Source organism: Clarias gariepinus, chromosome 19 (assembly GCF_024256425.1).
Source record: "Clarias gariepinus isolate MV-2021 ecotype Netherlands chromosome 19, CGAR_prim_01v2, whole genome shotgun sequence".
In the NCBI taxonomy this organism is placed as follows: domain Eukaryota; kingdom Metazoa; phylum Chordata; class Actinopteri; order Siluriformes; family Clariidae; genus Clarias; species Clarias gariepinus.
The window spans coordinates 29,697,501-29,725,000 of record NC_071118.1 but is presented as its reverse complement, the minus strand read 5'-3'; the positions used below and the strand labels follow the sequence as shown (position 1 = coordinate 29,725,000).

Genomic DNA, 27,500 nt, shown 5'->3' with positions numbered 1-27,500 from the left:
ATAACCACTCGTTACAACCGAGGTCTGCAGCAAAGCATTTGTGAAGCCACAACACGCACAACCCTGAGGCGGATGGGCTACAACAGCAGAAGACCCCACCGGGTACCACTCATCTCCACTACAAATAGGAAAAAGAGGCTACAATTTGCACGAGCTCACCAAAATTGGACAGTTGAAGACTGGAAAAATGTTGCCTGGTCTGATGAGTCTCGATTTCTGTTGAGACGTTCAAATGGTGGAGTCAGAATTTGGCGTAAACAGAATGAGAACATGGATCCATCATGCCTTGTTACCACTGTGCAGGCTGGTGGTGGTGGTGTAATGGTGTGGGGGATGTTTTCTTGGCACACTTTAGGCCTCTTAGTGCCAATTGGGCATGGTTTAAATGCCACGGGCTACCTGAGCATTGTTTCTGACCATCTCCATCCCTTTATGACCACCATGTACCCATCCTCTGATGGCTACTTCCAGCAGGATAATGCACCATGTCACAAAGCTCGAATCATTTTAAATTGGTTTCTTGAACATGACAATGAGTTCACTGTACTAAAATGGTCCCCACAGTCACCAGATCTCAACCCAATAGAGCATCTTTGGGATGTGGTGGAACGGGAGCTTCGTGCCCTGGATGTGCATCCCACAAATCTCCATCAACTGCGAGATGCTATCCTATCAATATGGGCCAACACTTCTAAAGAATGCTTTCAGCACCTTGTTGAATCAATACCACGTAGAATTAAGGCAGTTCTGAAGGCGAAAGGGGGTCAAACACCGTATTAGTGTGGTGTTCCTAATAATCCTTTAGGTGAGTGTATATTCTGATTATTCAGACATTAAACACAATAAATTCCTTGGCTTTATTTTAATCTTCAATTTTAATCTTTTGGATTGTCTCTGATGTCGTCACAGTGTCAGAACATCTGCAGCAACCCTGGACTAAACACAACACAGGATATACTGGTAACGAACTACGACTCCCAGCATGCACGCCCCACATCCACTCTTGTGGGTGTCCTGAGAGGCGTTACTAAGTGCTTTGATGTTAAGTTGATTGTGTTCCTGGATCGTCTCTGATGCCGTGTTTTGCTGATCCCTCGACCCGTGCCTGGATTAATGATTTAATTGTTTGAGAGAAATTAAATGGAACATCGTTACCCGTGCTTGTGTCCTCCCAAACTCAGTTTTATTCTCTGTTCTTATTTTATAACATAAACGACCCTCTGAGACGTCTCACTCAACACTCAGCTTCATTATATCATATAAACTCATCCCGAGCTCACTAACTAGTGAACACCAGCCAGGGCGGTTCCTCTTCCTAAACACGTAATATCAATATACATTGTTAAAGTAACGTTCAGCGTTATAGCAGCTAGCTAAATGCTAAATGCTATTGCGTTAACCTCCTGTGATCAACTGTAAGAGTTGTGACACATTCCAGCCTCTGAGCTTGATCAAAGTTCACTCTTTTGGTCGACAGCAAACTGGCTAACAGCTATCAGATAAAGTACCACCAGGGGGTGTTTCACATCACACCCATGATGTTGCATTAATATTAGCGAGCTGAATTGAACCATAGAGACCTCTGTAGAGCTACAAATGCACATCAGAAGAGTAACGGCAAAGTTAGTGTGTGTGTGTGTGTGTGTGTGTGTGTGTGTGTGTGTGTGTGTGTGTTAAAATGGCAGCTTGTCATCGTCACTTCTGACTGTTACACGGCAATTAATCAACAACTTGTGACCAATCAGAATCCAGAACTCAGCACACACACACACACACACACACACACACACACACACACACACACACTCACACACACACTGGTGTTCCCTGATTTTACATACATTCAGACGATAAGTAAACCTGGGTGTGTAGGACAGACCGCAGCTTACCTGTAGAGCTGTAGTTCCCCATAGCAGCCACAGGGGGGCAACGCAGACAGAACGAGCTACACTGAAGAAAACCTAGAATTCTCCTGGATTTTCTTTTCTAACTTATAAAGTTTGAACGCACCTGTGCTCAGTGCACGATCAGTGTGTTCTTTCAGCGCTCAGCGATCCGAAGCCTTTCACACACTGCTATAAATAAAGCGGTCATATGTAACGTTACACCACTGTGTGTGTGTCTGTGTGAGTGTGTGTGTGTGTGTGTGTGTGTGTGTGTGTGTGTGTGAGAGAGAGTATTATCAGCACTAAGTTTAGTCGAGAATAACACACAGTGTGTGGACGAGAACTCTTCATCCAGCTCATGTATATTTCTCACAGTTAGAGCACATAAGTACATTTCATTCGTTACTGAAATACAGGTTTGATGTTTCTGTTCTCGAGCAGTTTTATTAGAGGAGACCTTTTAAATCCAAAACATACAACAAGTACCTGCTTAACTACATTTCTACATGGTGCTGTTACATAACCTCAGTTGTTGTTGTTGTTGGTCTTTCAGCTGTTCCTGTCGAAGGGACATCACAGCAGATCATCTGATCCACACACAACTCTGGCACGGGTTTTACACCGGATGCCCTTCTTGATACTGGATGTTCTTGGTTGGTTTATTCCGGGTTCTCCGGTTTCCTTCCACAGTCTAAAGACATGCAGGTTAGACTAATTGGCGTTCCCAAATGACCCATAGTGTGTGAATGCTGACTGGAGGTCCTACCACCATTGGCCTCCACGGTCCCTAGTTACAGGGCAGGTGAGAAATCATCTGGTTGGACTACAGAGGTTCCTAGATTGATGGATGGATATACAGTATAGTGGAACCTGAGTTCACAAACTGATCGAGAAAACTGAAAACGGAATGTGTGTGTGTGTGTGTGTGTGTGCGTGTGTGTGTGTGTGTGTGTGTGTGTGTGAGGTTAATGTGCATTCACACAGTAATAAAAATTTCAAAGTGTAGAAATAAAACTTTTATTGTAAATACAGGAGAATGCTAATTATATGTACAGTGGGTGTAGAAATATAAATGCATTTTAAAGTTTAAATTGATGATATTTTGACTGGCTGTTATTTCTGTGCTACAGTCTTACAGTTTATCTTACAGAGGTTTTGTTTTTTAATTTTTATTTATAATTTATTTAATCGCTAAAACAACAAAATGTCTTTTTAAGAGAAAATAAAACAAACAACGGTATTTATATCAACTCTTAGGCCTTTAGGTTATAAAAATAAACAAAGATATTTACAAAATGCAAACACAAGTACACTTTAATAAAATATTATTTTAAATAGAAATCTGAAACAAAATCGTGTTGTTTATCGAGACATAGAGAGAGAAAGAGAGAGAGAGAGCAGTAGAGAGAGAGAGGGAGAGAGAGAGGGGGGGTACAGAGGGAGAGAGACGAGAGAGAGAGAGCAGTAGAGAGAGAGAGGGAGAGAGAGAGGGGGGGGTACAGAGGGAGAGAGACGAGAGAGAGAGAGCAGTAGAGAGAGAGGTAGAGAAAGAGAGAAAGAGAGAGATCACTCGGATATGAATAGATTGTAATCAGAATGTGTGTGTAAAGCCCTATTCGGACAGGACTAGTTATACAGGGGGTCGTTAGAGAAATTTCTGTGTCCCAGACGTACTTTGTGATTTTAATCCCGTCTGAATCTGGCATGTCTGTCTTTCTCTCACACGACCTTAGTGAACATTCCAGAGTAAATTACTTACTGTTTTTCAGTAAACTCGGAGGTCCTTTGAGAAATCTAATCCCGTCCGAATGCGAATGTCTGTGATTGGCGGAAATGATTTTTCTAAAACATGTTTTCTTTGTTTGATTTCGGTCAACGTGACCTACAGTACTATCTCTAGCACGCCGGTATTCAAGTTTGCGCACCAATGACCATACGCAATCCACGCATCATGGACATGTGGTTTTGTGCAACGCCCACATGTAAAACACAGACACTCCTACCTCCGTAATAAACACAGAGATCTTAGTCCCGTCCGAGTGCATACATAAAATGACAGACGTCGCCTGAAAAAAAAAAAAAAAAAATCTTAAACGTCAATTGGAAAACTAGTCCCGTCCGAATAGGGCTTAAGAGTTTCATCAAAGTTTATAAATGTAATATTTGTTTCAGGTTGTAAAACATTTGAAGCCTCCCTGTTTGCAGGTTTACTGTACACACACACACACACACACACACACACACCTGTGTGTATTACTGCTTCCATTATTCATCATAACTGTAATCTGTCTTGACTTGCTAGAATGCTAATGCTAATGCTATTTGTAAGTGTACCGTTGAATGCTAACAGTAACACACAGAAAGCGTATGCGTACGACGCTGTGTGTCAGTAGAGCTGGTAGTTATTGGAGTGTGTGAGTAAACACTCCTGATCAGGAGTTTTGTTGTGTTGATTGTTGTTGGTTTTGTTTGTGACACACGCCATCGTCTCGAGTTTCTGAGTCAGTTCCTGCTGAATGTTCTTATACTGCTCCTGTGAACAAAACACCAAGTACATGTCAGATCACAAAGAACACTCTCATCTCATCCCCCAGTGCACACACACACACACACACACACACACACACACACACACACCACACACACACACACACACACACACACACACCAAACACACCACACACACACACACACACACACACACACACCACACACACACACACACACACACACACACACCAAACACACACACACACACACACACACACACACACACACACACCAAACATACACACCACACACACACACACACACACACACACACACACACACACACACACCAAACACACACACACAAACACACACACACACACACACACACACACACACCAAACACACACACACAAACACACACACACACCACACACACACACACACACACACACACACACACACACACACACACACATATTGTTATGAAGGGTGCCATTATTTATGGAAGTGTTTTGGGTTGATTCAGAGGAAGAGTTTAGGAATTAAAGGTGTAAAACATCAAAAGACAAAAATGTCTGTTCCCTGAAAAAGTGTGAACGAGATGCTGCGTGAAAACGCTATGGGAACATCTCTTTGTTCTACCAGTTGTGAAGCACGTGTGTATCAAACACGCCTAATTTTGCTTATATAACCTCGGTCAGGTGACGTCATCTGATGAAGTGCACCTGCAGGTTATAAATAGGCGTGAACCGGAAACATACTCAGGTCAATTTTTGTCTGAAGGACGTTCAGTCACGCCAGCAGTGCGGCATTGGAACGCAGCATCCCGTTCCCGCTTTTTCAGGGAACAGGGTTTTAACAAAATAACTCAAGACGTTCCCTTTCAAAAGCTACACTCTGTAGCGCAGCCACATAAAGGGGCATTTTAATAACAGGGAAAGGGTTACGGAGCTAATGCTGCTCACCTGTGCTCACCTATCTGGTTTTACGTGTCCCCATAGACAGTGTTGGTCACAGGGTTAAGCTCTCGCGAGCATGTGCGATCACAGCGCGAGAGGACCCGGAAGCGGCGTCGGGTCACGTGCGCCGGTATAAAGCCGGAACCGGCAAGCGTGCCTACACGGAGAGATGAGACAGCGCGCTGCATTTTGGATAAGAGAAAGAGAGCTTGATTGTTGTTACGGAGAATTACTTTCCATGACTGGATTAATCTTCATTGGACACATTCAGTACCCTTCTCGTTCCGTTTTCTCGTGCTCCCGGATGATACATCTTTTACCGGTGAGGCCGAGCCATCTCTCCCGTACACCATTTCACACTCACAATAACACGGACTTGGACTTTCATACATCCGCACTCACACACACGCATACACTTCACACACTGTTTATAGTTGTATATATTTTGTATATATTGTTTTGTTGGTGCACCTTATTTGTTTATTTGTCTTTTTCATTTAATACACTTTGGGTTTGTTTAGTAGTTGTTGTTGTCACGTGTCTTGTCTTGCTCCGCGAAGATTGCGCAACACCGGAAGTAATATTAGCCCGTATTTAGATTCTAGACCCCGTAATAGTGTAAATAGCTCTAAAATAAAACCTGAGCGTTAGAACTCGATGCTGCCCCTGCACTGCAAGTGTCTGGACCCCAGGTTGTGTTGCGTGTACGCACAATAGCCAAAGAAGTCTCAGACATGATTTTGGGATGCATGGACATCCAGAACATAAAATCTGACAAATGTAAGAGATATTAGATCCGAGAACCACACGCTGGTCAGCCAACGGGGCGCTATCAATAAGAGGCGTAAACCTTGTGGACGGACTCTCATCAGGATTCTCGGGAGCACAGCCTTCGGCGGAAATGCATAAAGGCGTAATCTGGGCCACGTATGGGCCATTGCGTCCCGACCCAGGGCAGCTGGAGGAGTCAGAAAGTAGTAAAAGGGACATTGTGCTGTTTCTTGTGAGGCAAAGAGGTCCACCTCTGCTACATAAAATCTCTCCCAGATTTGCGGGAGAATTTTATGAAAGTGAAAATTTAATCCTGTAGCTCTACAGTCCTTCGTACCCAAGGAGATGCCTGGCAATAGCTTCCACGCTAAAGCTTCCATGCTTTTCTCTGAAAGGGGCACAAGTTTTGACACTTCGACTAGATGGGGGGTGTTAGATGTTCGGCATCCTGAAACGTGGCAGGAGGTGACCGAACACCTAACATTTCATTGGGGACCAGTGCTCCCTGAAACACCAGTGGTAGCGGGGCTTGATCATCGGCCACAGGGAGGAGACTTTATTCTGTGAAGGAATTCTACAAGCCCCCCTCCGGGGAGACACCCCCACGGTCCTGGGTGCATGAGCCTAAGGACTTCTTTTTGCGGAGATGATGCTCCTCAGGTCCGGTCTCTTTAAGGCAGATTGCGAAGAGTGGCGAGACCCACCCCAGTCTCTACGAGGGGGTGCCCGGCTGATCACACTCTCTCTCTGCGCCTCACGCCTTGTAAGAACCAGACCTGGTCGGGACTGGGTGGCCAACGGTCTCGACTCTTGAGCACGGCAGGAAAGAAACCTCCCAAAGGCCTGTTCATATATATTCATATAATATACATTCACCTTATACATTGTTCGACTGTGACCATACCTAACCGCCATCTGTCCATCTCTTTTGCTCTCTCCTCTCTCTCTTTCCCTTTTTTCCTTTTTTCTCTACCTATCTCTGTCAAGCTAAACATGTCGCTCCTGAGCTGCCATTGATCCAGACCCCCTCTGCCCTCTGGACCTGCCTAACTCGTCCTGGAGTCCTGCTTCTAGTTGGAGATCTCATCACATAGATGCCCCGTGTGGTCTGCCTGGGATGCCTATGGTGACTGGGGATGGCTCCACTTTTTCATGAAGGTGGTCCTGTCCTCGACTGATTTGTTCTCTGAGGACCTGTGACTTTAGTCACTTAATAGTTCAGGACTGGAATTTTTTACAGTCTACCTGAGCCTCCAGGAACAAACTGGACTTACTTCAACTCCTCTTATACTGAACTTCTAGTCTCGCATAATATTATGCACATCAATCCCTGCTATCTGTTTCACCCAGATGAGGATGGGTTCCCTGTTGAGTCTGGTTCCTCTCAAGGTTTCTTTTTTTATTACCATCTCAGGGAGTTTTTCCTTGCCACTGTCACCGTCGTCCTCGGCTTGCTCATTAAGGACAATCATATAATTTTGATTTATACACATTCCCATTTCATATAAACTTAATTCTTTTGATTGTGTAAAGCAGCTTTGTGACAATGTAAATTGTTAAAAGTGCTATACAAATAAAATTGAATTGAAATTGAATTGAATATAGTTTCACCTCCCGAAACCTAGTGGTGAAGAAATTAACAGTGTCGCTAAAAAGGCCGGAAGGCAAGACAGGGGCATTAAGAAGGAAAGCATGATCCTTATCCTTAATGCCCGTGAGGTTTAGCCACAGATGTCTTCCATGTCTTCGTGGACACTATGGCAGCCATAAAGCGGCCAATAGCATGGGCCGTCTGCTTGGTTGCACGGAGAGACAGATCTGTGGCTCGGCATAGCTCTGCGAACACCATTTCATCAATAGACCTGCCAGTGCTCAAGTCTTTTTGCCTGACCCACTGTCTGAAAAGCTTTCCCCACAAGGAAAGACGTCAGTCTACTCGGCTTGGTGGGGAGTGTGGGCTTTTTCAGGGAGGATGATGTCCCAGGAGAGAGGTATCCTGCAAGCGTCTCTTCTATCTGGGGCATCATCATATAACCACGTGCCTTCGCATCAATGATATTCGAATAAAACGAAGTCAATGGCACGAAAACACAGAATGAATAAGGTTTAGTCTATGAACGAGTTAACTTGTCATGGAGATCACCAAAGAAAGGGAGAGAGAGTGTTGAGGTCCCTCCCCCCGGCCACCCGAAAGAAACCTGTCATCTAATTTTGAGGGCTTGGGGGAATCTCGCTTTTGTGGACAGTCGATATGCAACTGTTCAACCGCACATGTTACTACTTCGAGTAATTCCTTATACACTCTGTCATCACTAGAGGAGCGTTTTGAGGTGGCTATCTCCATTTCTATGGAAGCAAGAGAGGAAGTCTCTTCATGCAAACACAATGCAGTCCTGAAGACAAAAGACACTCCTGTTTATAACCTGCAGGTGCACTTCATCAGATGACGTCACCTGACCGAGGTTATACAAGCCAAAATTAGGCGTGTTTGATACACACGTGCTTCACAATCGGTAGAACAAAGAGATGTTCCCATAGCGTTTTCACGCAGCATCGAGTGTAGCTTTTGAACAGGATGTGTGTGTGTGTGTGTGAGTGTGTGTGTGTGTGTGTGTGTGAGTGTGTGTGTGAGTGTGTGTGTGGGTGTGTGTGTGTGTGTACCTGCTCTGTGTGATCAGGCAGCAGTGCTCTGATGATGTGTGAGATTTGGTTGAAGGTCGGTCTCGAGGTCGGCTCCAGACTCCAGCACATCCTCATTATTTTATACCTGTTTGTTTGTTTATTTATTAATTTGTTTGTTTGTTTGTATATTTAAGGTTTGTGTGAGAGACGTGTGAAGGTCTACACTCACATCTCATCGGGAGCGAAATCCGGCTGTGACATCTGATACCCACAGCGGATCATCTTATAGAAACGGGCATCGACCAGCACGTCTGGGTATGGACTCCTCCCTGATCATCACACACACACACACACACACACACACACACACACAAAATAAATAAATAAACAAACAAACACTGTTTGTCACAGATGAGGACACTTTAAAGCAGAGGAGGATGTAGTAGAAGAAGAACTCTATGTTCTGTCACGTCTCCACTACAGTAGTGATGCTACGTGTCACTGAACCTCGTAGTGAACAGAAGGGGGTGTGGCCAAATGAAACCTCACGTTACATTTACTTTTGATCTAAATGATAAAAAAGGAAAATACACAGAAAACCTTTGGTTTATAATAATGACCTCATAAACTCTAGTGTTATTATTGTATGTAGGATTTTTGATCTCTTTTATCTTTCCCTCCTATATTCATTTCCTTTATTGTGTGTTTTAATCATTGTTTTGAAGATTAACACTGACTGTCAAATTTATATTCTCTGTTCAAAGTGGTTCATTAGTTGTATTCATGTTCATGGGCAGAATTGCAAAAGAAAAAGAAAGAAAGGTAAGGATAGAGACATAAATTGTTTTTCACTTCCTTTTTCAGAGATGGTGATTTCATGAATAAACATTTCCTTTGAACAGTGTTCAAACAGCATACACACACACACACAGACACACACACCACTGACACACGACTTTGTCAATGACGAATCCAACATCATTTGCAGCTGCATGTCCATATTCATTGAGCTCCTTGCTACACAAAGTTTGTCCACTAGAGGGCAGTACAATTAGCCCTTAAATGAAGCTTCATGAAATAAACCTTTTGGTGAATGTTCTGACTCGGAGCCTCGACACACACACGAGGCTTCAACATCACTACACTACAGGCCAGTAACACTCCTGTCTTTACAGCTCATTAGGGATCATGGGGTCAGAGGTCAGGGGTGATACAGCGCCCCCTAGAACAGAAAGGGTTGAGGCTTATGCTCAGGGACTTGAACACTGTCAGCTGTGGTGCTGGGACTCGAACCCCTGACGTCCTGATCAGTAACTCAGTGGCAGTTAATAAACACACAGAATTGTGTAAAAGCGTGCTGTGGATCCACTGACCGAGAGAGAAGATCTCCCAGAGCAGAATCCCGTACGACCAAACGTCGCTCTGCACCGTGTACAGACACTCGAATATGCTCTCCGGGGACATCCACTTGACCGGCAGGCGCGCCTGAAACACACCGCATCAGACCAGATCAGAGGAAATGATGAATCAGCTGCAGCAGGATCAGACCGATTCATCAGGTTCAGTGAGACGGATTACACAGACTGACTGTCAATCAGACGCAGGAGTGATCGGACTGAATCAGACCCGGAAACACCCCCCCCCCCCCTTACGTTTCCTCTCACTACGTAGTTCGAGTCGTTCATGATGTCACGCGCCAGACCGAAATCACAGATCTTAGCCACCAGGGAGTCGGACAGCAGGACGTTTCTAGCGGCAACATCTCTGTGGATACACTACACACACACACACACACTTTACATCTAATAAACAACATTAATGAACTATTTTAGTGATTCAGTGTCTGTCTATTTATTTTTTAATTTATTTTCAGCATTATTTTCTAATGTCGGTTATTTGCTATTTAAACTGTTTCAGTGTTTTTTGTTTGATCTTTGTGTTTGTTTATTGGAGTAGTTTGTTTGTTAAACAAGCGTACATTCTTGGATGCGAGGAAGTCCATGCCCTGAGCCACGTGAGCGGAGAATCTCAGTAGGTGAAGGATGCTGAGTGCTGACGGGTCGCTCTGGCCTCCCCCTCCTCCCCCTCCTCCCCCTCCTCCTCTCTTCTCTCCTGAACAGCAGGGGGCGGTACAGCATCACACACTGCAACTTTAAACATCATCATTGTTATGATTTAGAGCCCACCTTACCCTGTCTACAGTCTCGTGACCTTTGACCTGGCTGCATGTCCATGTAACTGCTAAAGCAAATAAATAATAAATGATCAGAAAAACGATAAAAGTTTACTGGGATTAAACTCATCACCTGCGTAAATCCACACTGTCTTCCTGATTACAGGTGAACCAATAACTAATTAATCCCGGGGGGTGTGTGTTATTGTGTGTGTGTGTGTGTGTGTGTGTGTGATAAAGCCGTGCCTGTTAATATCCTCACGTCCCTCGTGGTTCTGAAGCTCCAGCAGGTTCCTGTAGACCTGAGAGTCTGAAAACTCATGTGTGTGAAACAGTGAGCTAATAAACGACGGCGCTTTCCTGCGCAGGAAGTTGAGCAGATCACCATGACTGCAGAACTCCGTTATTAACAACACTGGACCTGGACACACACACACACACACACACACACACACACACACACACACACACACACACACACACAGAGTGTCATATTCAGTTAAGTTCAGCCTTTATTCGTCACACATACATCACTGCACAGTGAAATTCTTTATTCTTCACATGTCCCAGCTTCTTGTTAGTAGACAGGGGTCAGAGCGCAGGGTCAGACATTTTTCACGGCGCCCCTGGCGCAGACAGGGTTAAGGGCCTCGCTCAAGGGCCCGACAGCGGCAACCTGGCGGAGCTGGGGCTCGAACCGCCGACCTTCTGATCAGTAACTCAGAGCCTTAAACACACTGAGCCCCCACTGCCCCCCTATTTCATAAACTAAACTTTATTCTCATAATGCTGAGTCTGTGCAGCTTCACTAAACTACAGTCAGGCTCAAAGCATTTTACAATAAAAAAAACTATATTTTAATAAGATTTTCATCTCTAATTACTGTTTTGTGTTTGTGATAAAAGTCGAGGCTGCTCGTTTCTGTTCTCTCTGTTTTCTTATGTAGGTGTTTTTTATAGACAGACAGATAGTTAGACAGAATGACCGACAGGCAGACAGTTAATTAGACAGATACTCAGACAGATAGACAGACAAGCAGACGGACAGTTACACAGATGGCTAGACAGTTAGACACACAGACAGGCGTCTCACCGCCGTGTGTGCAGGCTCCCAGCAGGTTGACGATGTTGGTGTGAGAGCCGAGGTGACTCAAAATCTTCAACTCACACATCAGAGCTTCTTTCTCCTCTGAGAGAGCGCTGGCTGCGTCGGCACAAACAAACAAACAAACAAACAATAATTTAGTCTACGGCTTTTATTTAGATCATTATAGTTTTCTTGAAAAGTAACTATTGTCTGAATAAAGATTTAATGATTACTAAATTGGAAGTATAATAAAAATACTAACAATAATAATAATAATAATAATAATAATAATAATAATAGTAATTTCCGTAAAGGGGAAGAGGAAGAGGGAGGAAAAGAGGAAGAAAAAAAACAGGAAGCAAAACCAGGATAAAAGTGAAATTCCTCATGGCGAGTGTGTGTTTGTTAAGAGTTTTACATCATCATCAGCTCATGTTCCTGTTTTAATAAACTCACACTTCAGCATTTTCACTGCCACCTGAGTGACGTGATTGTTCGTCTCCAGACCCAACGCTGTCGCTTCCACCACCTTCCCGAACGCCCCAGAGCCCAGAACCTGACCTGTCACACACACACACACACACACACACACACACACACACACACACACACACACACACTTTATAAACTTAATCACACTGATCACCTCTGTAAGCGGGAAACTATCTAGAAATTGTCTCTAAAATAAACAACACCACATATTAGTTCCTCTGCTGTGTGTAGTCCACTACATCTCCACTAACACTCAGCTCTTACATAAGGTATGAGATCCTGCCACACCCCATGTAATGCACTACACAACAGCACAGTTCAGGAGATGCTAGTGCTACGTGTGCACTAGGGGGCCAAAACTTCAAAGCCACTGTTTAGTGCCACCAGAGGGCAGCCTACCGTTCATACCTTCTAACTGATGTGATTTAACATTCACACCTATTGATTAGTGCACTGCATGTCCACTAGAGGGAGTTTAACATTCACACCTATTGATTAGTGCACTGCATGTCCACTAGAGGGAGTTTAACATTCACACCTATTGATTAGTGCACTACATGTCCACTAGAGGGAGTTTAACATTCACACCTATTGATTAGTGCACTACATGTCCACTAGAGGGAGTTTAACATTCACACCTATTGATTAGTGCACTGCATGTCCACTAGAGGGAGTTTAACATTCACACCTATTGATTAGTGCACTACATGTCCACTAGAGGGAGTTTAACATTCACACCTATTGATTAGTGCACTACATGTCCACTAGAGGGAGTTTAACATTCACACCTATTGATTAGTGCACTACATGTCCACTAGAGGGAGTTTAACATTCACACCTATTGATTAGTGCACTGCATGTCCACTAGAGGGAGTTTAACATTCACACCTATTGATTAGTGCACTACATGTCCACTAGAGGGAGTTTAACATTCACACCTATTGATTAGTGCACTACATGTCCACTAGAGGGAGTTTAACATTCACACCTATTGATTAGTGCACTACATGTCCACTAGAGGGAGTTTAACATTCACACCTATTGATTAGTGCACTACATGTCCACTAGAGGGAGTTAAACATTCACACCTATTGATTAGTGCACTACATGTCCACTAGAGGGAAATTTAGCATCCCGGACAGTTTAAGAAGCCCTTCTTTCTGATTAGTGCACTATGTGTTCATTAGGACAGTCTCATGGTCACTATGTAAGTGCACTACACAGGGGAATATATAAATGTTTCCTTGACATTAAACGCAGCCGGATGAGGACAGTCACGTATTATATTGTAATGTAAATAAGACAATAAACAGAAAGTGTGTGTTTACCGAATGTCAGTCTGTCCCGGGGAAACTCCCACCTGGGGTTGTAGGGAAGCTGAGTGGGGTCGATGTAGGTGTAGTTATTCCCATCACTCACCTCAATGATCTTCCATCGGATCTCATATTTCAGCGTCTGTAGAACACACACACACACACACACACACACACACACACACACACACACACACACACATGATGACTGTCAGTGTTTATAAAGTCACATAAAGACACAGTCTCAGTAACTCACTGTACATAACAATAAATAACATAAACTAAATGTAATTGTAATATTATGTTCTAGATATAATTACTATATTATTTCTATGTAACATGTGTGGATGTAATATAAAGGAAAAGGAGTTTAATAAATATGATCATAGATCTGTCGTAGGGTTCGAACTCCACGTGTCACTCACACCCGCGTCCTGTTTCACCCAAACAGTCTCATTATTTTATAAGTTCCAGGTTTGATGAGTATCATTGTCCAGCGTTTGCTGCTGGTAGTCATGTGTGGTGTGTGTGTGTGTTATTTAACATTATATAAAGGGAGAGGTTTAGTGCTAGACCTTTGCATTATTTAGAACTTTATAGAGTTGTAATAACGTACGATGATGATGATATTTACATTAAATTACATTTAAATCATTCACAATTAAAACATCTTCATGTCAGCTAATGTAAAGTTAAGTAAGTAAAACATTTTATTATATATTCATTATATACATGATAAATACATGATGAACAACACACAAGATTTTTTTTCTTTTCTTAGTTTAATTTTTCTTTTTTTGCAGTAAAATCGTTTTATTTTCCAATTCTATTTTGCCATTTTTAGGCCATAAACAAGTCGTATAAGCATTTCACTTTAAATCAAATCAAATTCAAATTTAATTGGTCACATACACAGTCATACACAGTACGAAATGTAGTGAAATGCTTACACGACCGCCGGTGACGTTAAAAAGAGAATTAAAGCTTATAATAAGTAATAAATATGAATAAAAGAAATACAATAGAAAAATTAAATAGAAAAATTAAATAAATAACTCCTAAACTCCTAAATAAATATCACACTTTGTGTGTGGTTGTGTATGCGGCAAATAGGATTTAAATGTAAAACTGATAAATTACTTACATTATTTATTTAAAAAAGTAAAAAGCATCATTTTCTAATGTCAGAACACTTTGTGCCTCAACTGACCAATAAGAGTTAAATATTCCACTGAATTCATTTAGATAATAATAATAATAATAATTATGATAATGATAATGATAATAATAACAACAATGATAATAATAATAATAACAATAATAATAATAATAATAATAGGAGTTACCTGTTTACACCTGTAGACACAAACCCCTAACACAATGAAGAGCAGTGTGGCTGTAATCGAGGTTGCTGTGATGAGGATAAGGAACATCTGGGATGTCCAGTGCTCCGGTGCAGGTTTGGAAACATCTGTTTTAGGAAATCAGTGAGAAGAATCTGAGTGTCTGGATGTTACACACTGAGACACGGAAGAACAAAGACAGATAAAGTGACAGAGAGTTTCACAGGTAAATCACATGCTCTGTAATCATCATCATCATCATCATCATCTTCATCATGAGAGTACAGTAGCGGTGTGTCTCACACAGCAGGGGAGGTAAGCTGATGGTGCTCCGCCCGACGCCAGCCGTGTTCTCGGCTACACACTCAGCCGTGGTGTCGTTGAGCTGAGACAGCAGTAACACACTCTGTACCGTGTGAGGATGGAACTCCTCCTGCTGCGGCAGTGTGTGTTGTTCAACCTGTAACTGCACGGATGATGTGTTTCTGCCACAGCCGTCGTGTCTGAAACACACACACACACACACACACACACACACACACACACACACACACACACACACACCATTATATTACTCACACACATACATAGTACATCACAGAAGACGTCCATTACTCATCATCTGCACATCTGTCTGTCTGTATATCTGTCTGTCTGCACATCTGTCTGTCTGTATATCTGTCTGTCAGCACATCTGTCTGTCTGTATATCTGTCTGTCTATCTGTCTGTCTGTCTATCTGTCTGTCTGTATATCTGTCTGTCTGCACATCTGTCTGTCTGTCTATCTGTCTGTCTGCACATCTGTCTGTCTGCACATCTGTCTGTCTGTATATCTGTCTATCTGTCTGTCTGTATATCTGTCTGTCTGCTCAGGTCAGTTAATCCTTCATTACTGATGTTTATGTTTTTGTTTGTAATCATGCAGATGTTGCAGGTTCACATACTTGATTTTCAAAGTTACATTACGGTAGAATTTAAATCATTAAACATAACAGAAAGTTAGAAATATTTCTTCCTCTTTAAACTTGGTGAGTTTCACACTGACACACCGCAGTGGATTTTTACAGTCGATCTGTGGGGAAGAATAAATGCTGTTGCCTTTTATGACCATCCGAGCATCACGTGTATGAAAAACATAAGTTTTGCGTACGTGCTGTGAAGTTTCTCACACTGCTGCCAGGACACGCTCGGTGCCGGATAACCAGAAGCCAGACAGGTTAAAGAACCGTTCCCCCATTCAATCACCACACTCGGCTTCTCTGTAAAACACACACACACACACACACACACACACACACACACACACACACACACACACACTGAGTTTGGCAAGAAATGAACCTTAGCTTTGTCCGAATAACAAATAATTAACCTTGCATTTCCTTCCAATGACATTTTAAAAATAATTTTTTTTCTTGGGAATTATATCGTTAAAAAACCAAAAGCTGAAAGCACTTTGCTGGCACGTGGGGATGGTGAAGGCAGTGGCCGTGCAACTCCAGGGTCGAGGATCCGATCTAGACAGTCACTACCTACACAAGGACTACCCACGAAAACAGCAGCAGCACAACTTACACAGGCAAGAACTACCGAGCTGTGTTTCAGTACGGAGTGTACTTCACAGGGTGCTCCCTACTCCCTACTCCCTACTCCCCACTCCGAATGCAGTGAAAGGGAACATCCCTCGACGAAACTTCACCCTTTGAAACACTGCGAAGTCAAGAGCGCTGACGTCACTTCCTCCGTATTAATCATAATAATAATAATTCTTTAAAGGTGTACCGAGATTTAATTATTTATTACTGATTACTAACCTATATAGTATTAAAGATTTCTTGATTAAATTAAAGTTAAAATTAAAGCTTCATATTAATATGATGTCGATAATAATGATAATACTTGTATAAATTTTTCTCGCTCCATTTTATTTGGTTGACTGATGACTGCACGCTTCTGTACACGCGATAAAAGCGGACGGCATTTTTGGTTTGCTGCAGGTGGATAATTTCGTTTAATTTAATTTCAAATGTCTCGTCCAATCAGCGGTAAGCATTTCATTCGCTAACTATACCTACCTTTTCCGGTTTGTATCGGACTGGCCGAGAAGTGCAATACGAATTAACAAAACGGAAAACAAATTAACAAAACTCCCCCCTCCAAAAAAATAGTTTGGGTTTTGTTATTTGGTTTTGAATTTGTTATTTTGTTTTGGGTTTTGTTATTTTGTTTTCAGTTTTGTTAATTTGTTTTGCACTTCAGGGCCACCGTACTCATCTCATTATCATCTCATTATTATCTAGACACATTTTTCTCACACATACACAACTTATTATTATTATTTTTTTAATGAATTTCTTAAATTTTTGTGAAGCTGCTTTGAGATAATGACCATTGTTAAAAGCGCTATACAGTAGAAATAAAATTGAATTGAATTTTCTTTCCTATGAAAATGGGTCCTAATGGCTCTTTGAGTGTTTAAGGTTGATGACCCCAGACATAGACCATCACAACCTAGACCAGCACTACTTAGACAGAAACCAAAGCAAGAACTATCTGGACCAGGGGTGGGCAAGTTCAGTCCTAGAGAGCTGCGATCCTGCAGAGTTTAGCTCCAAGTAAACTTGCCTACCCCTGACCTGGACCAACACAACCTGGACAAAATCTACCTGGACCAGCACTACCCAAACAAAGAACTACCTAGACCATGAGATATATGCAGTGTTATCTTCATTTTAGATGTCAAAAGGGTTTTGTGTCTCCCGGTGTTTTCTTTTCTGTGGGAAACGGCTCCCAATGGCTCTTTGAGTCTTTACGGTTGCAGACCCCTGACCTAGACCAAGGCAACCTAGACACGAGTACCTGAACTAGGGCAAAAAAAAAGAACCATAAAGTGTTGCATTTATGAAATTAATAAACCGCTACAGAGAAATCAAAATTTTATTTCTGCATGCAACAAAATCATTTTGAAAGACGTTGGGTCTCTGAAAATAAAATACTCAATGCCAAATTGAGTCCTCCTCGAATTTATTAAATGAAAAGCTGAACCTAAATTATCCACATGCAGCAAACCCAAAATGTCGCCTCTTCTGTATGCCATCATCCTCTTATTGCGTGTACTGGAGTGTGCAGTCAGCTGTCAACCTGAATGAAACCGGGGCTCGAAAAGCTCAAAAAATCACATTTTTCTTGATCTTAGAAGATCACCATAACCTTCTAAAGTAAAATAAATTTAAATGAAATACTCATCATTTATTTTCCAAAGCCACAGGGAGCAGAGGAATGAAGTAGCCACATGGGGCTCCTGAGCCCTGGTTTGCTGACCCCTGGTCTGGACGAACTCACAACACAACTAGACAAGAACTACCTAGAGCAGCGATACCTAGACAAGAACTGCCCAGACAAGTGGAACTACACACCTAGATCAGAACTGCCTAGACCCGCAATACCTGTGCAAGCACCACTGACATAAACACTACTGTACAGTACCAAGACCAGCAACACCTAGAGTACCATAGAGACCATACAGGGATATAAATCCATGGCACTGTTTAAAAATATCTGTCAAAAGACAAGATCCCACTGACCTGACAAACCTGTGGCAAATCTATCGGGAAGCACAAGTGAAAATCCCAAACGAACAAATGTATTATTATTATTATTATTATTATTATGCTTGTGTTTGTTGTTTTATTAATGTAATCTTCACACACGTCACTAAATTAGTAGTCTTTCATTCTGTCCGTTAACAGATATTGATGTGTAATGCACTGTATGATGATGCATTACTGCAGTGTGTGTACTTACGGTAGACATGAACTTTAAAGCGAGTTGTGGCATTAATATTGGCACTCCAGGCATTAAAGCTGTACCAGCCACTCTCATTAGCTCTGATCTCCTTCATGAACAGAGAAGCGACTTGTCTGTAACTGAAACACAGGCAGGAATGTCAGTGCTGCAGAAAATACACAAGCAAACATTTTGCAAACGCACTGTACGTCTCCACATACTGAGGGTAAAACACCTCAAACACCTATTTATTTATGTGTATTAAAGTATTTAAAAAAGTTACTGAATATCAACAAAAGAATACAAATGAATCTGTCTGTCTGTCTGCCTGCCTGCCTGCCTGCCTGCCTGTCTGCCTGTCTGTCTGCCTGCCTGCCTGTCTGTCTGTCTGTCTGTCTGCCTGTCTGTCTGCCTGTCTGTCTGCCTGTCTGTCTGTCTGTCTGTCTGTCTGTCTCTCTGCCTGTCTGTCTGTCTGCCTGCCTGTCTGCCTGCCTGTCTGTCTGTCGGTTTAATCATCCATCTGCTTTCCTGTCAGTCTAAACTCAAGGTAAAGTCAATCTTTGGAATGATATGAAGTTCAGAACATTCTGGAGAACCTCCTGTAGACGGTGGTGAGCGTCTCCGTACAGGTGGGGGTGTTTATAACGCGCGGTGTGCTCCATCTCCTGCCCTGGATGTTGGGATACGCGTCAACTTCCACCCTCAGCTCCAACGTCGCCCCCTCCATCAGCTCCACTCTAGGGTTTAAACCACTCGGCTTCAGCGGCGTCAGAGACAAGAACGGCTCCTCTGTTACCCGGAAAAACAAAACACACAACCGAGCAGTTATATATAATGCTAATTAATTAACAGACAGACTGGAAGTTGGACAGGCAGTTAATAAGACAGCCTGCATTAGAGTGGGTATAAATGTGTAATAGCATGTATTATTTTGTCTCAATGTGTAATAAAATTTATTAATGTGTAATAATGTATATAAATCAGTATTACCGTATAATATTGTATAAAATGTGCGTTAAGGTGTAATAAAATGTATTGATGTGTAACAGTGTTTATATAATGTCCATGTCTTGTCCCACGTGTCTGTGTGATCATGTACAATTGCCCAATAAATCTGTTATAATGTGTAATAACAGTTTCCATCTGCATCTTGCCTGCGATTCGGAGCGAGACGGTGGCGGTGTTTGAGCCCACTTTGTTTGAGACGATACAGGTCAGATTACCAGCATGAGACTTGTTCACATGGAGGAAAGTGAGCACACTCATCACCTGGACTGTGCTGGGATCCGCCCCCCCAACCTGCTTATTAACATGAAGCACCTGTTCAATAAAACCAATAAAACAAACAAACAAACTCATAAAGACACAGGATGGAAGAGGTTCATGTGTCACGACTCATTTCAAACTTAAAAGTCAGATTCTAAACCACACGCACAAACACACACGTGCCGTTACCTGACTGCTGGAGTGTTGCCACTTGAGCACGAATCTGTGGTCAGGGTTGGAAACGTTACAGGTGAGCTCCAGTTTCTCCCCGACGATTCGGGCGCACTCGTCCACCTCCACGGACACGGCTGGTGCCATGAGCACTTCTAATCGCGCCAATGAATCAGACATTAATATGTTCAGTTCTAACATTAAACATGAGGAAGGAAACCAGCAGGCAGAGAGAAATGCAGCTAAAGTACAGTTTGTTAAAAAACTACATATTATAAATACATTAAAGAGCAGTGATGCGTGACGTATCACAGACTAATCACATTAATCAGCACTGATTAGTTTCACTTCTGGTTAACATTTAGTGTGAAATCTGACTTCTCTTGATTTCGATCTGGAACACTGAGGAATCTGTCCATGTGGCGTTGACTCGCGCCTTGCAGATGTAGTCTCCACTGTGGTGGGGCGTCGGGGCTCGGATCTCAATCTGTCCTTTGGGATGGACTGTAAATTTCAGGTCAGGAGGAGGAGCAGCTCCGTTAGCCATGCGCAGTGTGTAGTTTGTAGCGCCGGGGATTGTGGGTAAGCAGTCAAGAAGGATGTCCTTCCCCTCTTCCTCTACGATTACTGTGATGAGAGGAACCTTGTCTACTCCACCTGTCCCGAGGAGAAATGACACATCACAACCCATGTCAATATAAACAACAACAACAACAACAACAACAACAAATGTAATCAAGTCAGTGCAGGAAAGCTTTTACTGTGTTACACCTTAATGGGTACATTTTTGTTGCATAATAAATGCACAGCAATCTTTCTTTCTTTCTTTCTTTCTTTCTTTCTTTCTTTCTTTCTTTCTTGCAGTCTTTCTTTCTTTCTTTCTTTCTTTCTTATGGCCCCTGAGTGATCGCCCTATCACATGAACTTGCAAGTCCCACGTGATGGTGTGGCCTCGTGTCATGACAGTCACCTGGAGAGAGCTGATTGGATATGACTTAATTAAGTGGAAAACCATGAAAAATAATAAACTATGCACTTTAATTATTTTATTTTAAATGAATGCAGTATAATTGGCATGATGTAATGTTGCCCATGCTGTATATTATATTATTGCTGTGTGATTGTTAAGTAATTGAAGAAAAGAAGAAACAAAGGCACATTACTTTTGTTAGCATGCTATTTTTTTATTCCTTTTTATAATTTGCATTACAATTAGATAACATTACAATTACATAACAGTTTATGTAAAACAACATGAGAAAAGTTAGAACATAATCAGATGGATTGCATTAGACTTTAGTATACATGTTTCTAAAATCATAAGAAAGTGAAAAATTAAAATAAAACTTTTTTTTCATGTTAAGATTTTTTTCATTTTTTGCAACCAACAACTGGCAAAACAAACAAACAAACAAACAAACAAACAAACAAACAAACTGTTAAAAATAATATTGAAATGACCAGAGGGTAAATTTATTGCATTTTAAACTAATTCTAGTCAACAGTGACTTCATTGACCAGTTTATATTTCTGTAGTGAAACAACAAGTTTTATTATATTTATTGCCAGCAGTGACATTAAACGTAACAGCAATAATTCCAAGTGGAGTTTGAGTGCTGCACTAACTGAGTATGAGTGAGTAGCACACACACACACACACACACACACACACACACACACACACACACACACACACACACACTCACATAGGTTCTGGTTTTTGATTAAGAGTCCTCACTGATGCTCTGCAGTGAATCGTACCGAGGAAACACATAAAGGTTAGTTAGGGCTGAGCTTCAGAACGGTTCAGAACGGTTCTGGAGGTTCTGGAGGTTCTGCTGGTTGCTCACTGGCCCGGTCGGGAACGCTCCTGCACCATGGAGCCGATGCGTGACACCTGGAACAGCAGCGCCTGGTGGTTCTCCACCAGCAGACTGTGTTGACGTGCCATGTTGCCCACGTGCGTGAGCTGCGTCTCCTGCGTTTCCTTCATGGCACGCAGGAGCTTCAGGATCTCCGCCTGGACGCTGGCCTCCTCCTTGTCCTCCTGAACGATCTGCCTGAGGAGCTTCACTGTCTCCGCCAGCAAGCTTCGCGTTTCCTGCTGCTCCTGCACAAGCTGCCTCATCTCGTTGACGGCGCAGCACGCAGACGCAGGCGGCTGAGACTCGAGCAGAGACGGGTTCTCCACCACGTCCACTGTAGAGCTCGCCGTCAACTGCTCAACTACGTCTTCACTGGCTAAAGGGAGCACACATACAGCAGTGTGTGTTACAGAGTGTGTGTGTGTGTGTGTGTGTGTGTGTGTGTGTGTGTGTGCGTGTGTGTGTGTGTGTGAAGACGGGAGACAGAAAGGAGGTGTGAAGTGATTTAACACAACTGAGCAGCTTTCCAACCAAAACAAAGAATCAAACAACTATTTGTCTGAAAGTATTTGCACCCCTGACCATCACACCCCGTCTCTGATGAGCGTCCCAGATTGATTCCCCATGTATCTGCTGTTAAAACATGCTCCACTCTACTGGGAGTGTGTGTGTGTGTGTGTGTGTGTGTGTTTGTGTGTGTGTGTGTGTGTGTGTGCATGAGTGTGTATTTTTCATTCACACACTCTACAGGAGCGTTAGTGAGCTCAGGCGCTGATGTCGAGGACAAGCTCAGGCCTCTGTGTGGGACGCTCGAGTTCTCACACTCCAACACACTCTTCACACACCGTGTGTTCATGGAGCTGGCTTTGTGGATCTCAAGGGTTCCATTAGTTCCTCTTAGTTCCAGTGAAGGGGGAACTGTAACCCTACAGGAAACACAGAGATGCTCTGTACTCTAACTGCGTGATTTAGATTCTGTGTAGAGACAGAGAGTGAGAGAGACAGATAGAGAGACGGAGAAAGAGACAGATAGAGAGACGGAGAGAGAGACAGATAGAGAGACGAAAAGAGAGACAGATAGAGAGACGAAAAGAGAGACAGATAAAAAGAAACAGAGAGACAGAGAGATAGAGAGATAGAGAGAGACAGATAGAGAGATGGAAAGAGAGACAGATAGATAGAGATAGAGAGAGAGACAGATAGAGAGACAGAGAGACATATAGAGAGACAGATAGAGAGACGGAGAGAGAGAGACAGATAGAAAGAGATAAAGAGAGATAGAGAGACAAAGAGAGACAGAGAGAGAGAGACAAATAGAGAGACAGAGAGAGACAGAGAGACAGATAGAGAGACAGAGAGAGACAGATAGAGAGACGGAGAGAGAGACAGATAGAGAGACGAAAAGAGACAGATAAAAAGAGACAGAGAGACAGAGAGATAGAGAGAGACAGATAGAAAGACAAAGAGAGACACAGAGAGAGACAGATAGAGAGAGAGACAGATAGAGAGACAGAGAGACAGATAGAGAGACAGAGAGACAGCTAGAGAGACGGAGAGAGAGACAGATAGAAAGAGATAAAGAGAGATAGAGAGAGAGACAGAGAGAGAGACAAATAGAGAGACAGAGAGAAAGACAGAGAGAGACAGATAGAGAGACAGAGAGAGAGACAGATAGAAAGAGATAAAGAGAGATAGAGAGAGAGACAGAGAGAGAGACAAATAGAGAGACAGAGAGAGACAGAGAGAAAGACAGAGAGAGACAGAGAGAGACAGATAGAGAGACAGAGAGAGACAGAGAGAGATAGAGACAGAGAGAAACATATAGAGAGATGGAGAGAGAGACAGATAGAGAGAGAGACAGATAAAGAGACAGAGAGACAGACAGATAGAGAGAGAGACAGATAGAGAGACAGAGAGACAGATAGAAAGACGGAGAGAGAGACAGATAGAAAGAGATAAAGAGAGATAGAGAGAGAGACAGAGAGAGAGACAGAGAGAGACAGATAGAGAGACAGAGAGAGACAGAGAGAGATAGAGACAGAGAGAAACAGATAGAGAGATGGAGAGAGAGACAGAAAGAGAGAGACAGATAGAGAGACAGAGAGACAGATAGAGAGACAGAGAGACAGATAGAGAGACAGAGAGACAGATAGAGAGAGATAGAGAGAGACAGAGAGAGACAAATAGAGAGACAGATAGAGAGACAGAGAGAGAGACAGATAGAGAGATGGAGAGACAGATAGAGAGACAGAGAGAGAGACAGAGAGAGAGACATGTTGTGTAGTTCGAGACGTTGCATAATTGACATGTTGCAGTTACAGAATTTTGGCTTTGGTGAAATGACTTCTGTGTGTGTGTGTGTGTGTGTGTGTGTGTGTGTGTGTGTGTGTGTGTGTTTGAGGGAAAACGGACGAGTTGTGTCAGGAAACACATTGCACTGGGAGAATGTGGTCTCAAGGGGCTGTTTCCCATTCCCACTCTCACTTCTCTCTCTGTGTCCTTCTGTTTACCGCAACTGTTACACACACTCACACACACACACACACACACACACACACACACACACACACACACACACACACACACACACACCTGTCGGTACACACTGCACAGGTTTTAACCGTATTGTCTAAAGCTGCGTCTCTCACTTATTCTCTCTCTCTCTCTCTCACACACACACACACACACACACACACACACACACACACACACATACACACACACACACATCTATTTCTCCATTTGGTTCATACAGGAAATTATTAGTTTATTATTAAACTCAGAAAAAGTTATAAATGAATTTCTAATAAACATTTATAATATATTTATTTATTATTGTGATTATTAATGAATTATTGTGTAAATCACATTATTATTAAAATCAGACGTCTGTTAAAATACACAAATAAAATGTAAAATACAATAAAACTGTGATGATGATGATAATTATTATAATTATAGAAATTAAATACAATATTAAAATAATTGAACCTCAGTGTGTGTGTGTGTGTGTGTGTGTGTGTGTGTGTGTGTGTGTGTGTGTGTGTACTCACCCTGGGTGCTGACGGGCAGCAGGAGGACGATCAGCGCCGCGTAAAGCATCTCTCTGTTCATCTCATTAACTTCAGTGTCTTCAGCTCTGAGACTGCAGAGAACCGACACAGCTTTAAATACACACACACACACACACACACACACACACACACACACACACACACACACACACACACACACACACACACTTCCTCCTCACTGAGGAGGAACACCTTTGTTATAAATTTTGTTGACTTGTTCCTCGTCTGTAGTTTTAGTAAATTAATGAAATTAAATCTCTTTCTGATAATTGAAGGTTTTATAAAGTGGTTGTGTTCGTGGCGACGCCTGAAGCCCACAGAGTCGCGTCACGCAGCTCCAAACAAACTGAGACAGTCTGTAAAAAACTAATGAGAAAGAAATTGCAGAAATAAAATGTATTTAATTAATATTCATTTAATAATATTTGTAATTATTGATATAATAATTATAATTTTAAATATCTAAAAATTATTATTGAAATAAAACATTTACATTATATTACAATTACAACTACAAATATTAAATATGAAAATAAGGTTAAATAGTAAAAATGTTACCTAGTATAAGTACTATAAATAATAATAATAATAATAATAATAATAATAATAATAATAATAATAATAAATGAAAACTTTATTATAGAACAGATTATCATTTCCTTTACAATTTGTTACTTATTTGTTATTGAAGCATTCTGTATTTTGTTTTTTGTTCTTTTTGTTGTTTTGTTTCTTTCTTTTGTACTGAGGAAAGATTTTGGTTAGAGATCTGTCAAAAACAGACCCATTCTACAGCAACAACTACTGCTAATAATAATCATAATAATAATAATAATAATAATAATAATAATCATCATCATCATAATAATAATAATAATAATAATAATAATAATAATAATAATAATAATAATAATAATAATAAAATGAACTTTCCCCCATCATTTCAATTAAGATTTTCTTTCTGTTTTTTTGTCTGTTTTTTATTTCATTTATCTTAATAATCTTTTATTATTTCCTTCTATTTTATTTATTCAAACATTAAACTTTTTTAATATTTTTGTACATTTTATTTTACAAAATAATCTTGAAAATCTTAAAAAAGACTAATCACAGACTAATGTGTTTTTTTTAATCTGTAACTTTTTATTCTGTAATCTTCATTTCCTTTGTTCTCATCCTTTCTTGCAGTATTTCTGCATCGTTCTGTCGTCTGTCACGCTACACTCTAACCCTTTATCACTTTATTTATTTATTTATTTATTTATTTATTTATTTGGGTTTTGTACTGTGTAACTGCGCCTGGAGTGTGTGTGTGTGTGTGTGTGTGTGTGTGTGTGTGTGTGTGGTTTTTGCAGCTGTTCAAGTGTGTGTGTGTGTTTGTGTGTGAGTGGTTTTTGCATCTGTCCAAGTGTGTGTGTGTGTGAGTGTGTGTGTATGTTGCGGGTGTGTGTTGCGGGTGTGGTGAAGTAGAAAGAGGAATCTGGACAGACACAGAAAAAAACACACAAACGAGAAGCCACTGCACCCGGACGCTCTGAGAGGCCACTGTGAGGGACAAAGTGGACTCCATCTGTTCACACACACACACACACACACACACACACACACACACACACACACACACACACACACACACACACTCTGACTGCAGTGTCAATGTGCCGAACTTTTTAAAGATCAGACACATATTTTTCTCTTCACTTTGAGTGAATCCTGTATCTAATAAAAGTTTATTTTTTAATTCTTTTTTTATTAAATAGATTTTAAACCAAAAGTTTTTTGACCATTTACACAAGGTTACACACACACACACACACACACACACACACACACACACACACTGTTGCTGTATCAGGGACACTTGAGCACCTTGTTTAATTCCAGAATTATTTCCAGTTTACGTCCCTCACACAGAGACAGGCTGGTCTCAGCTTTGCTTCCTGGAGCAGGTCTTCAGCGGCTCAGAACTTTACATCCTCCTCGCCCGCGTGTGGTGGAGCCGTCTCACCTTCCATAGGTTTGATCATCTTCCTCCTGACAGAAGAGCTGTAGAGCACCAGCTCCATTTCCTGTAAAACATGATGCTGCCATCACTGTGCTTCACTCCAGGCTCCTGACGCTCCTCACCATTAGCTGATCATTAGATCCAAACAGTAGAGTTTTTTGCTTTCTCTGATCAGAGAACTCTCCTCCGTAATC

The 27,500-nt window shown here is 41.8% G+C and overlaps 2 protein-coding genes across 2 annotated transcripts in view; both read right to left on the bottom strand.

Annotated features, from left to right (window-relative positions):
- si:dkey-71d15.2 (SH3 domain-containing kinase-binding protein 1) overlaps positions 1-2,038 on the bottom strand; it is a 6,514-nt gene extending 4,476 nt beyond the window's left edge. Inside the window, exon 1 of the mRNA XM_053479108.1 lies at positions 1,890-2,038. Within this exon, the coding sequence (XP_053335083.1) occupies positions 1,890-1,911 (22 nt within the window). The 5' untranslated portion in view covers positions 1,912-2,038. The remainder of the gene's footprint in view (positions 1-1,889) is intronic.
- Positions 2,039-3,435: 1,397 nt separating this feature from the next.
- The window catches only part of csf1rb (colony stimulating factor 1 receptor, b), a 25,440-nt gene continuing 1,375 nt past the window's right edge, over positions 3,436-27,500 (bottom strand). The window contains exons 2-21 of the mRNA XM_053478569.1: positions 25,281-25,372; positions 20,741-21,019; positions 20,381-20,517; positions 20,080-20,245; positions 19,522-19,714; positions 18,944-19,065; positions 16,290-16,398; positions 15,442-15,641; positions 15,142-15,266; positions 13,811-13,937; positions 12,447-12,551; positions 11,997-12,107; positions 11,151-11,325; positions 10,923-10,972; positions 10,710-10,843; positions 10,384-10,506; positions 10,105-10,216; positions 8,961-9,060; positions 8,771-8,876; positions 3,436-4,419 (exon numbers count right to left, since the gene is read on the bottom strand). Coding sequence (XP_053334544.1) covers positions 4,273-4,419; positions 8,771-8,876; positions 8,961-9,060; positions 10,105-10,216; positions 10,384-10,506; positions 10,710-10,843; positions 10,923-10,972; positions 11,151-11,325; positions 11,997-12,107; positions 12,447-12,551; positions 13,811-13,937; positions 15,142-15,266; positions 15,442-15,641; positions 16,290-16,398; positions 18,944-19,065; positions 19,522-19,714; positions 20,080-20,245; positions 20,381-20,517; positions 20,741-21,019; positions 25,281-25,341 — 2,682 coding nt within the window. The 5' untranslated portion in view covers positions 25,342-25,372 and the 3' untranslated portion in view covers positions 3,436-4,272. The remainder of the gene's footprint in view (positions 4,420-8,770; positions 8,877-8,960; positions 9,061-10,104; positions 10,217-10,383; positions 10,507-10,709; positions 10,844-10,922; positions 10,973-11,150; positions 11,326-11,996; positions 12,108-12,446; positions 12,552-13,810; positions 13,938-15,141; positions 15,267-15,441; positions 15,642-16,289; positions 16,399-18,943; positions 19,066-19,521; positions 19,715-20,079; positions 20,246-20,380; positions 20,518-20,740; positions 21,020-25,280; positions 25,373-27,500) is intronic.